Genomic DNA, 14129 nt, shown 5'->3' with positions numbered 1-14129 from the left:
TACTGACTAAGCCCCTGCAGGGGCTGCTGTTTCTGAATCTCAGATGGGCTTAGCTGTGGTGCGAGATGAGGACAGTTCTGGCTACAGTGAGTTGTTCTAACTAGATTTATTCTGACTACACACTTAAGAGTTATACTGACGCATAAAAACAATCTCTTCGGTGGAAGTTTAGGGTAGGTACGTCTGTATGTTTAACATACAACAAACACATTTGAATGGCCTATTTAGTACTTTGCAAAAAACAAAACAAAACAGCCCCTCCACTCCCACTTTAAGGTTACAAAAAGAAAACATAGCCACAGAAAGAGATGATGTTGTGTACAAAACCAGGAGAAAAAATGGTGGCATGCATGACATGATTAGCCATCCTTAAATGCAACATTTGAAATTTTCAGCTATTGAAAGCAAACTGAACCTGCATGGAGAAACCAGGAGCTTAATTTTTTCTGTATTTTATTGCCTTTTTTTAAATTTTGTAAGAAAAACTAACTGCAGAAAATATTAGGGCAATATCTGACAAAGAACAAAACACCAAATTTGTAAAGGCTGAGGACTGAAACTATTTAATGTTACCTTTTTCCAAACCACATTGCTTTTTCCTTTTTTTCAATGGCAACACTTCTCCCACATAAAGTAGTATTCTACAGCTGAGGTGCAGAAGCAATGGAATGCCATTTCACAAAAGCCACAGGTGCTAATAACCTCTTCTAATTTGAATGATTTCTTTTCTAAGCAAAAATACTTCTTTACGTGATCCAAAATAAGGCCAGTACGTCTAGAGAGAGAATTATCTAACAGGAGTGAACTTGTTTTCAAAGAAGGGGAAAGGTCTGCTAAGTAAACAAGTGATATCAAAGTAAGCATTTAAACTAAAGAACAGCCACAGGAACAAACTGCTGTAATAAACTGGCCAAGGGAAGAGAGAGAAACAAGCACACTTTAGGCTGCAAATGACAAGGAGCTTTCTCATCTTCAGAGGAATGAAACTCTGAAACAGCCAAACCAAAGAAGTGATGAAATGAACCCGATCAATTTTTGAAAGGTATTACACAAAGAAAAGCAATAGCAAGCATCTGCATAGGGCCACCCAGCATACTCTTGTCAGTCCTATTCAGTAGACTATTTTTTTTAAGGGCTTGTTCCTTGGTTTATTCGCAGACCCAGAGCCATTCCACCTGATTTTAGCCACTTAAAATAGGTATCTAAATCAGAAAAACCTTGCCTCTTTCTACAGTCAGCAGAAATTTAAATCATCTTATCTAGCTGCCTCTTCCTCTGTCTCCTTTTGACTTCAGAGAGAGGATAAAGAAACTTCACTGCTAATTTAGGCACCTTCTTAACGTGCTTTATTGAGGTGGGTGAGTCTGGGCCAGAAGACCTTCTCCAAACCTCACAACATACATGAAGCATGAAAAAGTAGAGCACAGTTTAGAGTCCTTAAAAGAAATGTGACTATCCTGGACAAAACGTCAAAGTCACAGTAGGGTACACAATCAGATGAATGGTTGAAAAGTCACTTCCACCTCTAAAGTTAGGTTTCTTTTATATCTGAAATCCTGATAAATTTAATGAGATGTAAAGATACTCACAGAGAGAACACATATCCTTTTTAATTAAGTAGCTGCAGAAAAAATATCAGTATGCTAGCAAAGCACTTTAAGTCCAGGGAACTTTCAATTACCAGTGAAAAAAAGAATTTCAAAAGCCATTCACAAAAATTTTAAATATATGACATTAAGGCACCAGCTATTATAAGCATACCTGGGGTCCTGTAACAAATCTACTGCTTCTCTTAGTTGTTCTATCATTGCTATATCAATCGTTTGTTCTTCTGGCAAATTTATTCTATAACAGGAAAAAAAACATTAAAAAAGAGGTACCACAGCAATTATCAAGGGTAGTCTGAATTTCCATTTGTGAGCTGTATCTTCAAAGAGGGACTCAAATATTAGAGAAGAAAAAAGTTTCTGTGCACACTAGTATGTGCTGAATTTACAGAAAGAGAAAAAAGCTCTCCAGCATATTTTCCTTATCAAAGCCCTCCAATCTAACATATATATACATAAATACACACACTTTGTGATGAACTAAAACTTCCAGCATTTCAATTGAACAGACCAACTTCTGAAACTGAAAGTTTATTTACCAATATTTAACTACTTACTAACTTCGCTCATCATTTATATTGCCTTAAACAAGTATTAAATACAAAGATTCTTTTAATGGACTGACACGCTCTCTTTTGCTTTTCAACATTTGTAATTCTTTCAGGAGTTTAGAAACACAATCACCTGCTAGTTCTGCCAAAAAGGCTTTCTTGGAAAGTACTCATTTTTGCCTTCAGCTTTTGTTTTTAATTACATAGGACTCCGTCACTGCTTACTGACAACTCAAGAGTTCCTAAATCATGCTAAATCACCTTTTTTATACACTCCCAAACTGACTGATGTTCATTTGCACTGCTCTTGAAATAATGTCTACGAATTAAGGATTAATTCAGGGTCAGAAAATTATAACAAAAGAAGATTAAGAATTTTTTTATCCCCAGTTAAATAAATTTAATTTACCTTAAAAAAGTAAAGTATTAGAAAATTTCATAAGATCCTTTTACTAATGACATTAAGAGAGTGACTATCAATACCTAATTAAAAACCTTGGACTCTTCATAAGTTAAAACATTATAGCATTATTAGTGCATATAAATGAATTCATTTTAATATAACACCCACTTAATATTGTCAATATTGTATAAACATTGAGCATACATATAAAGTGCTGGTCTGTGCTTCGATCATGCTTTTTAGTATACAAAGTTATTAACTGATAAGGAAATGCCAGTTGTGGTCATCTAATGAGACAGCAGAGGTAATTATTTTTAGACAAAAAAAAAATACTTACATTTCCTCCGTTTGCCATTGTGCATCCTCTTCTATTCTCAGTAATTCATCACACTCTGCTGCTCTGCTCTGTAAGTAGACAAGCTGATATCAAGAATAGAACTTTGCAGTTAAGTACACAGATAAATTTCCCTTTCTGACTCAGCACTAACCTAGTTTCTTTAACAGTTTTGTGTGGCTAGTTGAAGCAATCCAACTCTTCTGCTCCTCTCCTTACTCTCTACCCCCATTTAAGATACCGATTACATGATCTTCTATTCAGTGTTCAGATTTTATTCAGGTCAACAGCCCTTACCCTCCTTTAACTGTAAAAAGAAGTCAAGCAGCATGAGAATTCTTTATTCAATGTCCCAGATTTCATTTGTGCCTTTCTGGTGTATGCAAACAATTCTTCAATTAAGCATAACCCTGATGCTCATCTTAATGCTTTCCTCCCACTGCCAGATTTGTTTACAGAGCAAGGAAATTCCAAATACACACACAAGTAACTTAAAAAATTGCAACAGTAAATCTGGACCAACACCCTTCCTCCCCCTTGAAAGATATTCACATGTTATCTTTAAGTTTTGTGCACTCCATAAATCTGTAAAGAGTAAGGAAAAAAGCCTGGTAATTGTACATTTCATTGTAATTATTAACAGAATTCCTATTTGACTATTTTAACAACTCTGCATAAAAAAAATTCTAAAAATTCAGACAAAAACTGTGTGCAACAACTCATACAAGTTGGCCAGTTATTGGGGATTTATTGTCAGCATAAATTAGAGCCCCCCCATACTGTCCAAGCTATAATTATAAAGCACTACTAATCATTAGAAAAGCTGAATCCCTCACTCACGCTTCCACTGAGTGCTTTACAAATTTCTTTACTCTTTCCTGTGAGATAGGCAGCAATACTGAAGTAGTTCAGCTGCCAATAAAGGCAGAAGTTCTCTGAATAGATGTGCATTTGTACTGTACAGCAGACAGAGATGCCTATCCTCTTCTGGGTCATGTGTTCGCCATATCAGTCATCGCCCTGTACCAATAAACACTAACCCGCTCTGCCAAATGTGTCACTGAAGAGTGCACAGGCATCTCAAACATTCCCCGAGGACGGCTCATTTCCCTGTGCCGATCTCCAGGAGAATAAATAGAGCCTTTTTTTCATGCATTTCTTTTTATTACATGCATGATGAAGTATGTGATTTTTCTGGTAAGAAAGGCACATATCATCTGATGACAAAAATGTGTCACTAATTTTAGAAGGGGATTCTCAGCCTCTTTGCATAATTATATAGATAAAATAAAGCCATACAAATTAGGACTAACATTGGAAAAAATACAAAATCCTCCACGCCTAAAAAAAACTAAAGCCCCTTTTACACTGCCAGTTGTATTGATTTAATCTACAGTTTAGTTAACCTGAATTTCAAACTTAGAATTCCCTCAGTGTCTCAAAATGCATTCTAGTATACAACTAAATGTAAATCAAAGAACACAAGAGACCCAGAAGTCTGCAGAAAAATGCTGCGATTTCAAACTCCTCAGAATACAGTCTGTTTAAGCCACCAGCTGCTGACTTCCACTGCCATAACATTAGGAAGATACCAAAATCCACATAAATGAAAGTGCTCACTCTGGCAATATTCTTCTTAAACTGAAATTCAGTAGAGTAAGCTGTATTTTATTGAACCACTGTCTGCAACACATTACTTTATTTAGTACTACTTTATTACGTAACAGAGGACATTCCCAAAGGAATAGCCTTCAGATGGGACACTACTGAAAACCAAGCTGACAAAGTGAAAAGAACAGGGAAAGGAAATACAGGATATACAGAAACACAGGGAAATACAGGGAAACATAGTATAATGTAAGATCAGCCTCAGATGTATGTACTACCACCTTTGTCAAGGAATGATGGAAGTATTCCAACACCTCTTACCTGCCCCATTCACCTCAAATGTGCACACTTACTGAAAATCTCTAGGCAGGGAACCTAAAATGGTGTGTTAACTTTCTGGTACTTAAAGTTAAAAAGTTTTTAGTAGGAAAGTAAGAAAAAAACAAGCCAGTATAAGATAACCTATAATGCCCTAAACATTCAGCATCTATAACTAATTCTTCCTATTATTCAGTTCAGTGTTAGTCAAGAAATACTAGCCACATTTAATGCTACTGAATTCATACTTGTAAGAAAGGAAGGAAAAAAAAAAACCCAAGCAACATTTATTTACTGGGTAAATAAAGTCTTCTACATGTCTTTAATAAATACAAGGGGGAGAAGGGCTCTTTTGCTTTTTTAAAAAAATGCAAGTCCTCTTTGCCTGTGACCTTGGACTCTTCAACTAGCAGCAACCAGCAGAACAGCACCTGCTAAAAAAGAAACAATAACATTGTCCAAGGAAAACAAGAGACCATTGGCAGAACCGGAAATCCATTTCCCTCTGTTTTCAAGAAGGTGGGAGGTCACATCTTTTGTCTCTCCACTCTTATTATCCAGCACACTTTTATCAATAAGGGACGAAAGATGGAGATGGCATAAAGCTTCTTCACATCCTTTAAGAATCTCCACAGAAGGAACAAACTGGTCCAAAAATACCCATACTAGATCATCTTCTCTGGATTATAAATTATGAAAGGACATACCTTCTCATGGCCAGAGGAACACTACAAAATACTACTCTTTATCAAGCATCTTTATATCACAAAGCACCTAGCAAAACAATCCAGCAAATAAATTTTCACAGTAAGAGAGACTTGCTCAAACCTCTAGAATCCTTCAAAAATTCCTCAGTCTATCCAATTGCATTTTAAAAAATAATTATGTAGCTCTTGCTATATAATGAGCCAATTGAATTTCCTAAGTTAATAGCCAAGACCAATCACTGATGACTAGTAGTTCATTTCTATGGATTCTATTGTAACTTTATCACATATATGTAGACAAAATCTACTAAACTTAATGTCACAAATAGAAAAAAAACAAGTAAAGGATAATGAAAATGGGGAGTATACAGCTTAAAACACACAAAAAGGCACAACTGAACAATCTATCATAGGTCATTCATTACGGAAAAAGTTAGAAAAGTAAGCAAGTTAGACAGTTCCCCATGAAGATGCCACATACCCAGCAAGACATAACACGGCTGGTAAGTAAAGTGCTCACTGAGCAGGACAGAAATACACAAGTAATGTTTTTGATGGGATTAATCAACTACCTATGACAACTGTGTAACTGGAAATCCAAAACACCAGTAGTGTTCACTAATGCATGTCTTAAAGAAACTGAAGTTTTGCTGGCAACCAGACAGATCATCTTTATATACAAAAAAGAATGATGTGTATAATATCAAAGTTTCTTATTGTGGAAAACCTGTGTTTTCTTACATATTTTATATGCAAGCAGGTGTATATATACACACATACACACATGTATACTTGTATATATGTGTATATGTCCATGCATATGTGTGTATATGTATATGTGTATTTATATACCCTCCTATAAACTTTACAGATGCTATAGAAAGGGGTAGTAGGAAAGAGCATTTGAATAACTATGTTCTTACTCTATATAATTATTCAAATGCCCATTCCTACTATCCCTTCCTATAGCATCTATAAAGTTCATAGGAAAGTCACCATATACTCCCAAATTCCATCACATAAAGAAGTTGTCAAATATTATAAGAGGTAGTTTCCAAAAAGTATAGGCTTATTCTGGGCTTGATACCCTTTGTCTTCAGAGTTCTCCCAATTTCTGCCATAATTCAAAAATATTTAATTAAGAAAATGTATTTTTAATACACTTTAGCATTATTTTATAACTTTAGATACCTCCATCACCTTTGAAAGTCTTCTTGCATTTTCTAACATAACAAATGCAAAAATCCCTGAATTCAAAATATAAAGCAATCAGTGCAGAATATATCTGTCATTTTTTCCTCAAAGCCTTAAACACAGTAAAAGGAGCACTCTCACATACACTAGAAAGAGTTCTGGGAAAAACTGACCTCCTAAATTTCATTTTAAACCTGTCTGCTTATTTTTGCATTCTGTATCTCTCACGACAATGAATATCAATTAGTCTCTTACTCACTGAACTGTCTCCAATTTGTCATCCCTGCAAGCTCTTTACTTATGAAAGTAGTCGAGATATTTTCCCCCAATTAAAATCAAAAACTTGCCTTAATGTAACTCATAAATTCAGTAGTAAGAGTATCCGATTCATCAGCAAACTGGTTTTCTGTTTCTCTTGACTTATCATTGACAATCAAGTGAGAAGTTCCCTGGTGGAATTCCACTAACAATAAAAAAGACAGAGGAAGGACTTCTGGTTAAGCTTAACATTTGTTACTCTGGAGAACACTTAAATTATAGGACTCAATTACAAGCAAAGCTTAAATTCAAAACACGTAAAAACCTCAAACAAGTTAAGACTTTTGCATTCTAAGGAGTGATACCACTTCCTTTCAAAATTGTAATACATGATCAGATTCTGAGCTCGTACAGTTGTGAATCAGAAGCACCACAACAGGCACTGATAGAGTCAATTTTTGAACTAAACCAAAGATGTCTTGCTAGTACCCATACAAAAACACAGTTGGACAGCTACAGAATATTTTAGCACGGTTGGATGTCACAGACAGTGAGACTCGCAATTTAGTCTAACTTCAGGTTATGATATTCATTCTTAAACACTCAAACTCTCCCAGCAGAACTCAAACGAAATGATTACTATGCCAACCTCTTCCTTATGCACACCAGTTCCAGGAGTATGACAGACAGTAATAATTTTCTCCTCTGTCTGAAGCGGACTGATGTCTTAACTTAGAGTATGCTACTCGCTGTATTGATAAACATGGTAGGATGCAATATTCTAACACTTAGTGTTCTACTAAATTCTAACAAGCATCACATCAAAAGTTTATTTAATCTAGTTCATAACAGTGATGAAAGGCTTCTCTTCTCATATTTATGTGGTTTCCATATGTAACTCACTGAGTCCATCCTGCAATTTATCATTAGTATGTGTGGACCTTGGATAAAACTTTTAACAGTATGTAGATATAATTCAGAAAATGTAACTCTAATAAATTTGGATAAAATTATACCTTTTCTCAAAATCTAAAAAGGTTCATTTCTTTCCAGAAGTAATGCTGACTTTGATGTATAAAGCTTTATATATGCATTAAGTCTCTGCTTTTATACATTACTAAGTCAGAATCTGGTACATTTGGTAAAAGTCAGTAGACATTGATATTACTGACTGGGAAACATGTTTTAAACTGACTCTCAATTTTCTGACGGACTCTCCTCAGTCAGAACCAGAACTTATTAACTCTTGAGACAAAGTGTAAAAAGTTGTTGGGAACTGTCATGAAAAGGACTAAAAGGACCTCAACTCAGCAGAGTTTTAAATCTGCTCTAAGTAACACAGGTTTTTTTCCCCACTCTTTTAAAAGATTGTATATGCATGCTTGAACCCTATTGGATAAAAAAATTAAATGATTAAAATTAAAAAATTAAAATGATTAGGGTAGTGAAAATAACTGTTCGCCAACTAGAATATCAGCAATAAAAATAGAGATTTAATAAGACATTTATCCAGTGCAGAATTAAATACTGACAATTCTAAGAAAAAGTATAGCAGTAAACACAAAGAATCTAATTTAATGGTAATGTCTGCAGACTCCTGAAAGACTGATGCTTGTTAGGCTGTAGTTTTTGCAAACTGAATTTACAACATTACATATAAAATTTTCAGCAGAATTTCTTCTTTTTTAGTTTCCTCTTTTTTCACATTCCAACCTTTTCTTGAGTTAGCACGGTGACCTGCATCTTCTTTTACAAACTGATCTTCTTCCACAATATCTGACATCGGTACATTAAAGCTAACAGTATCTTCATCAGATGGCTAAGGGGAAACGAGAAACACTGGTTTCAGCTCAAACCGAGACTGATAAAAAAAATGCATACGATAAGAGTGTTCACTCAGGAACAGAGAAGAGCAGCAATATGGAAGAGGGTACCTGAGAGTCTAACGTGACCAAATCCTGCTCTAAGAGGCTGCAAGTCACGCTGAATACATCCTCACAGGAGGCTTCCCAAGCAGCACAAGTCATCTGTCTTTTTCCTACCCTCCTCACTGCATGAGTCCTCCGCTCCCAGTAACATGGGGCGCTACTCTACTTTGCATGCCTTTGTGGGACTGCTGAAAATCACTGTCCTCTTGCAAAAATTGTGCAAATTCTCAGGTATGCTAGCTCTTCATCAGTGACTTAAAAGCTTGTCCAATTTTTTCAACTATATTAATTGGTACACTAAAATACATTTCTTCTGCCTATGACTTTCTGCCATGCCAGCTACAGCAAAACAGCACTCATGCCTTCACTTCCATCCCGTGCCACTGGGGCTCTGCTGTTCTGCAGGCCCAGCAGTGACCTGCTTGCTGTGGGAACTATTCATTCTCCTCTGAGGTGAGCTATAGCAAAAGCACAGGTTGCAGAAGGGGCCAAATTTTTATTCTTGCTCTCCTGTGATGGAGAATTTTACACTGCAACAGTCCCTCAGAGCTTTGCAAATCTACTTCCCAACAAACCCACTAGCATTAGTTATTTAGATACTTTGTTTCTGTAACCCACTGCTCTGCACACACCTATTCCATATATGTATTCTGTTCAGATGTTTCTGTAATTACAATTGCTATAACCAAAATAGTTTGTTCCATACCCTTTAAGAATATAATTTTTAAAGAAACAGTATTTTCCCACTTAGGTCCTGCTCATCAGTTCACACCATTGTACAATAAAAGATTTGCAATGGAATGGGAGATTGTGTGTTATTCAGTTCCACAGTCACTAGCTTTTAATAGAATTATGTCATTCTCATTATTTTAATATGTTCATATTCTATACAGAAAATATTTTTTAAAATCCTGAAGCTACGGTTTGTGGTGTAGAATGGAACAAATCTGCTTTGCTTTTAAAAACACTGAGAAAATATATATGCTTATTCTTATTTGCCAAGGATAGTTTGCCTTCAGGCTTAAAACATTCTGTAAGTATGGACTATTATAAATGCTTTTCTTTATGAAGAAACAATGTTATTAACCCTGTAATAAAAAGAAATTTTGAAAAATTATTAATTCACTGACAGTATTGCTCTGCTGAAAGAGAAAAATAATTTTAAAGGATGTTCAGGGACTTTGTAAAGCTTCATCATTTTCGCAAAGCTTTATCATGAAGTGACCTAATACTGCCATACTGTTTCTATTGCCCATTTTTAAAATAAATCCATAATGAGACTATATTAGTATTTCAAACAGACATTAAACAAATCCTATCTTCCAAGTATTCTAAGCACAATAATTCATTAGTACTTTCAGTCATAAAACACTGACAATCCAACAGTTTTAAGAAAAGACATGCACAAAATAAATAAATTCAGACCATGATCTCAAAGTTACAGTGAAATCCCTTCTCGTCCTTTCAGAATATATCTCATGTGATGTTAGGTACTAAATGCAATTATTCTGGATCAAAGATCCATGTTTTGTTAATTTAGCAATTACTGTTTGAAAATATTACAGTAAAATGTTTTTACATGCATTATTACACATTCTCAATGCTAAATGATTTAGGCAAGATTTTTTGCTCAGCAGAGTAATACCTACAGTTTCTAAGGGAAAGATTTTGGAGTGTTGGTGTAAAAAAGCCATAGTCCAGCCCATTTGCAAACAGGCTTTTTCTGACTGACTTTTAGGGTCTGCAGCCCACAGTAGACTGCAATTGATTTTTCCAGGTGTTTCCTGTCAGAATACTACCAAACAGAAACTATCCAAAGCAGCCTGCAATTATACAAAAGTCCTCATTGCTCCTTTATGAGTGAAATATTGTATCTCACTTCCTTCATTCACAGTTTTATTTTTATTCAACTATCAACAGAAGATGACAACAGCCTTACAAGTCTAAAAACAGAAGATGAAGAGCCCAATTTTCAATTTAAATACCTAATATTTTTCCAGCACTCCATTCAGATGGATACATTTTGAAAGATCCTTCATATACAGTCTTGCTTGTACTAAAGCATCACCTTTCTGAGTAAAGAAGCAGGGTCTCCAGCTGTATCTTAACAAATATCCTGCTGTTCTAATGAATTTTAATTTATGAAAAAAAAGACCAAAGAGAAGTGGAAAGTAAATCTGAGTGCTATTCTCCATTCCTAAAGAATAAGGAATACAAGAGCACACTATCTTCAAGGAGAATTTGTCTTGCAGTTGCTACAATCAATTTTATAGCAACAATACAAAGTATGTCTTGCACTTGAAATGCCCAAGACTACTATAGCTCTAAAGAATTGACCTTGTAAAGCTAGACAGAGATAACATGTAAATTGTTGTAAAACAACACATAAGCATAAAAGAAATGAGCTAATCATTTAATGTTTATCTAACATTTGGTATGTAAAATTTTGACTGTAATTAATAATGTGAATTTGTTTTCACAATATGCTAATTATTTGTTCAATTCTCATGTGTAATAGAGGTACTAAGGTTGCTGCACATGGAAAAGTGATGCCATTCACCAAACACATTTGGGATTACCGATCTCCCCACCCATTTTTTCACTAATCGTAGAGAAGTAGCAGGCAGTGATGGAGTTCTCATATTAAAAATCTTAATGCTATAAACTAGATTGGTTCACTCCAGCTGTCTTCACAACTATGTTTTGCAGCATGCAGATTGCTACATTTTGATGACAGGAAAGATGATCTATTTTCTAAAGGTGTTATTATTGGCTAAAGAGGAAACTCTAGAATAACACTGTTTCATTAACAAGCTAACTCAACTTAGAGAAGTGTAAGAAAGGCAAAATAGTTTGCAAACCTCTTTGAATGGAATACATGGTCTTAAAACCAGAGGAAAACTACTAGAAGTCTGGTTTGAAGTCACAATAATTCTGCTTCATTTCTATCTAGTGGGAAACTTGTCAATATAGGTGGCAACTGTTGCATTTTGTTTTCTCTTAAAGTGCTTTTGCATTTAAAAGACCAATCAGTGTATACTCTTTAGAGTGGATTCATTTTGAATTTCCTTTTGTAGCAACTACAAATTCAATATCTAAACTTGATTCCTTTTACATTTGTTTCAAAAGCAACTGAATCACTTTTCCTCAAAAGAGGAGAGAAACACTGAAGAATCAGTGCAAAATCATTTTAAGTAGTAAAACCTACATTCCTTTATTGTGACTTGAATATTTCCCATTAAGTCAGACTAGAAATCCTGTTATTATTTGCAGGTTTCAGAAAGATAACCATGAATTATCTTGAAGATTATTTGCTTATTTACGATTATTTATTCAGTTCAGGTTTAGGTTCAACTGCTCATTTGGATACCTAAGAAAAGACTTTTCTAGGATTCAGTGCCCTGTTCTGCTGAGCAGTGCCTCAGAAAACAAGTCTAGGAAACTCAGCTACAACTGCTTAGGACAGCACTACCCTCAGAAAGCTGTCCTTTCCCTTTGCTCAGTCATACAACACAGTCCAGGCAAAGCTCCCGAAGCTCCTACTCTCCAGCCAACTGCCCTAGCCATGACACCATAGACCATGCTGGGATTAGGCACGCTGAACTCTTCCTGTTAATTCCCAGCAGAAAAGGGTCATCAGTCAGAGTAAGAGCAAGTGAGGAGCCAGACATGTAACTTGCTAGGGCATCCACTTCATTGGAAAGAGCAGATCTGGATTCTGGTTTGGTCCTTGCTCTCTAAATTGTTACACACAACGCCTGAAAACTGTAGCAAGTTTTCACTAGTGGTAGGGTGTTGACCATTTGCAGTTAACTTCAGTGCCCTCTCCAGAAGGCACACAGACTAGATTAAAAGAAATCCCAGCCTCCTTTAACCTTTGCTTCAGTCATTACTTAGAGAGAAATTAATACCAAGGATGGGGCTGCATAAGTTTAGATGGCTAAAAATTTATTCACATGGCTACCCAACTGAAAAGATAATTGAAACATGGGTGTGGACGGTGGGGAGGCGGACACAAAACTCGGGCAACTTACCTCTGTGGCTGACAAACGTTTATCGCCATTATCACTACCAACACCTGAATCAGAGTCCTTCTTACTCGGGTAGATGTCATCAATGCTAGATGGGAATAAAAATCAACAGAAAACTGTCATGGTAGGCACAGTGTGAGTTCTTCCCTGTTTTCATTTGAATCAATACGAAATTCCAACCAGTCTCAGTGGTAAGGTTCAATAGCCTTAGCATGGTTACAGCTACACATCTGGAGTTTGCTGGTAGTAAAACAGATCAGATAGAATGACAATGGCATTCTGAACAGCTGGTTAGCCTAAGGGTTAAAGAAAACTACAGAAATAATCTGCCACAAAGTTTGCTCTTGCCCACACACTATGGAAAAATGCTTCGTTATTAGCCAAGTAGTGCAGGAGTCTGACCAAAGTCATTTAGCTGCATGATAAGCAACTAAATTAACTGACTCCAGTGTGAGTTCAGCTGATTTAAATGTAATCATTGATGCATTAAAAATGAACCAATTTCTCCCTAGGGTTTGAAGTAATTATTAACACAGAAACCTCCTTTAGGTGATTTGAAATAGACTTTGAAATTTAATGTTTTAAGAAAATCACTATAATAACAGCAACTGCCTTCTCTCCTGATTTCGTTACCCAGTATAACCTCTACTCATTTTAAAGCACACTATCAGATGCAGCACACAGTCTTATTTCTTTTTTAGTATATGTTTATTTTCCTCCCCTTTGCAAACCTGAAGGCTGTAATCCTGAATTTAGATTGACATAGAAATTTAAAAAAGAACTTTATTCTAGCAGTCCTGGTATGAAACAGGTATCTGATTAAATCTAATCATATATTGCCTGTTATCAATAAACATTAAGGATTTTGTACAGAAACTGCCTGTGGAAATCCTAAACAGATTTTTTTTTCTTCAGAAATAAGAAATGAATTTCAAAAATAAATTACGATATTTTCCACATTTTTGCTATTGGAAACACTACACAAAAACCCCCATACTTATTCAAATATATGCATTAAATGAGTAAACTAAATTATGACACAGATGTGGAAAGAGTTGAAATAGTCCCAATACATCCTCGAGCGTCTATGTTAGTTTTGTTAATTGTTACGTGATAGGACATTGGGCTGTCAATGACCAACTGGTACTGACTCTGTGCTAGCCCCTTACAACCACAGAACAGAAGAGATG

General features: G+C 35.5%; 1 protein-coding gene across 3 annotated transcripts in view; it reads right to left on the bottom strand.

Annotated features, from left to right (window-relative positions):
• LRCH1 (leucine rich repeats and calponin homology domain containing 1) overlaps positions 1-14129 on the bottom strand; it is a 141617-nt gene that overhangs the window by 48400 nt on the left and 79088 nt on the right. For all 3 annotated transcript variants that reach the window (XM_064504849.1, XM_064504851.1, XM_064504850.1), the window contains exons 7-11: positions 12943-13027; positions 8694-8799; positions 7070-7185; positions 2899-2966; positions 1762-1845 (exon numbers count right to left, since the gene is read on the bottom strand). In XM_064504849.1, the coding sequence (XP_064360919.1) occupies positions 1762-1845; positions 2899-2966; positions 7070-7185; positions 8694-8799; positions 12943-13027 (459 nt within the window). The remainder of the gene's footprint in view (positions 1-1761; positions 1846-2898; positions 2967-7069; positions 7186-8693; positions 8800-12942; positions 13028-14129) is intronic.

The sequence above is a fragment of the Dromaius novaehollandiae genome, chromosome 1 (assembly GCF_036370855.1).
Source record: "Dromaius novaehollandiae isolate bDroNov1 chromosome 1, bDroNov1.hap1, whole genome shotgun sequence".
Lineage (NCBI taxonomy): Eukaryota > Metazoa > Chordata > Aves > Casuariiformes > Dromaiidae > Dromaius > Dromaius novaehollandiae.
This window is presented reverse-complemented; position numbering and strand designations above follow the sequence as displayed.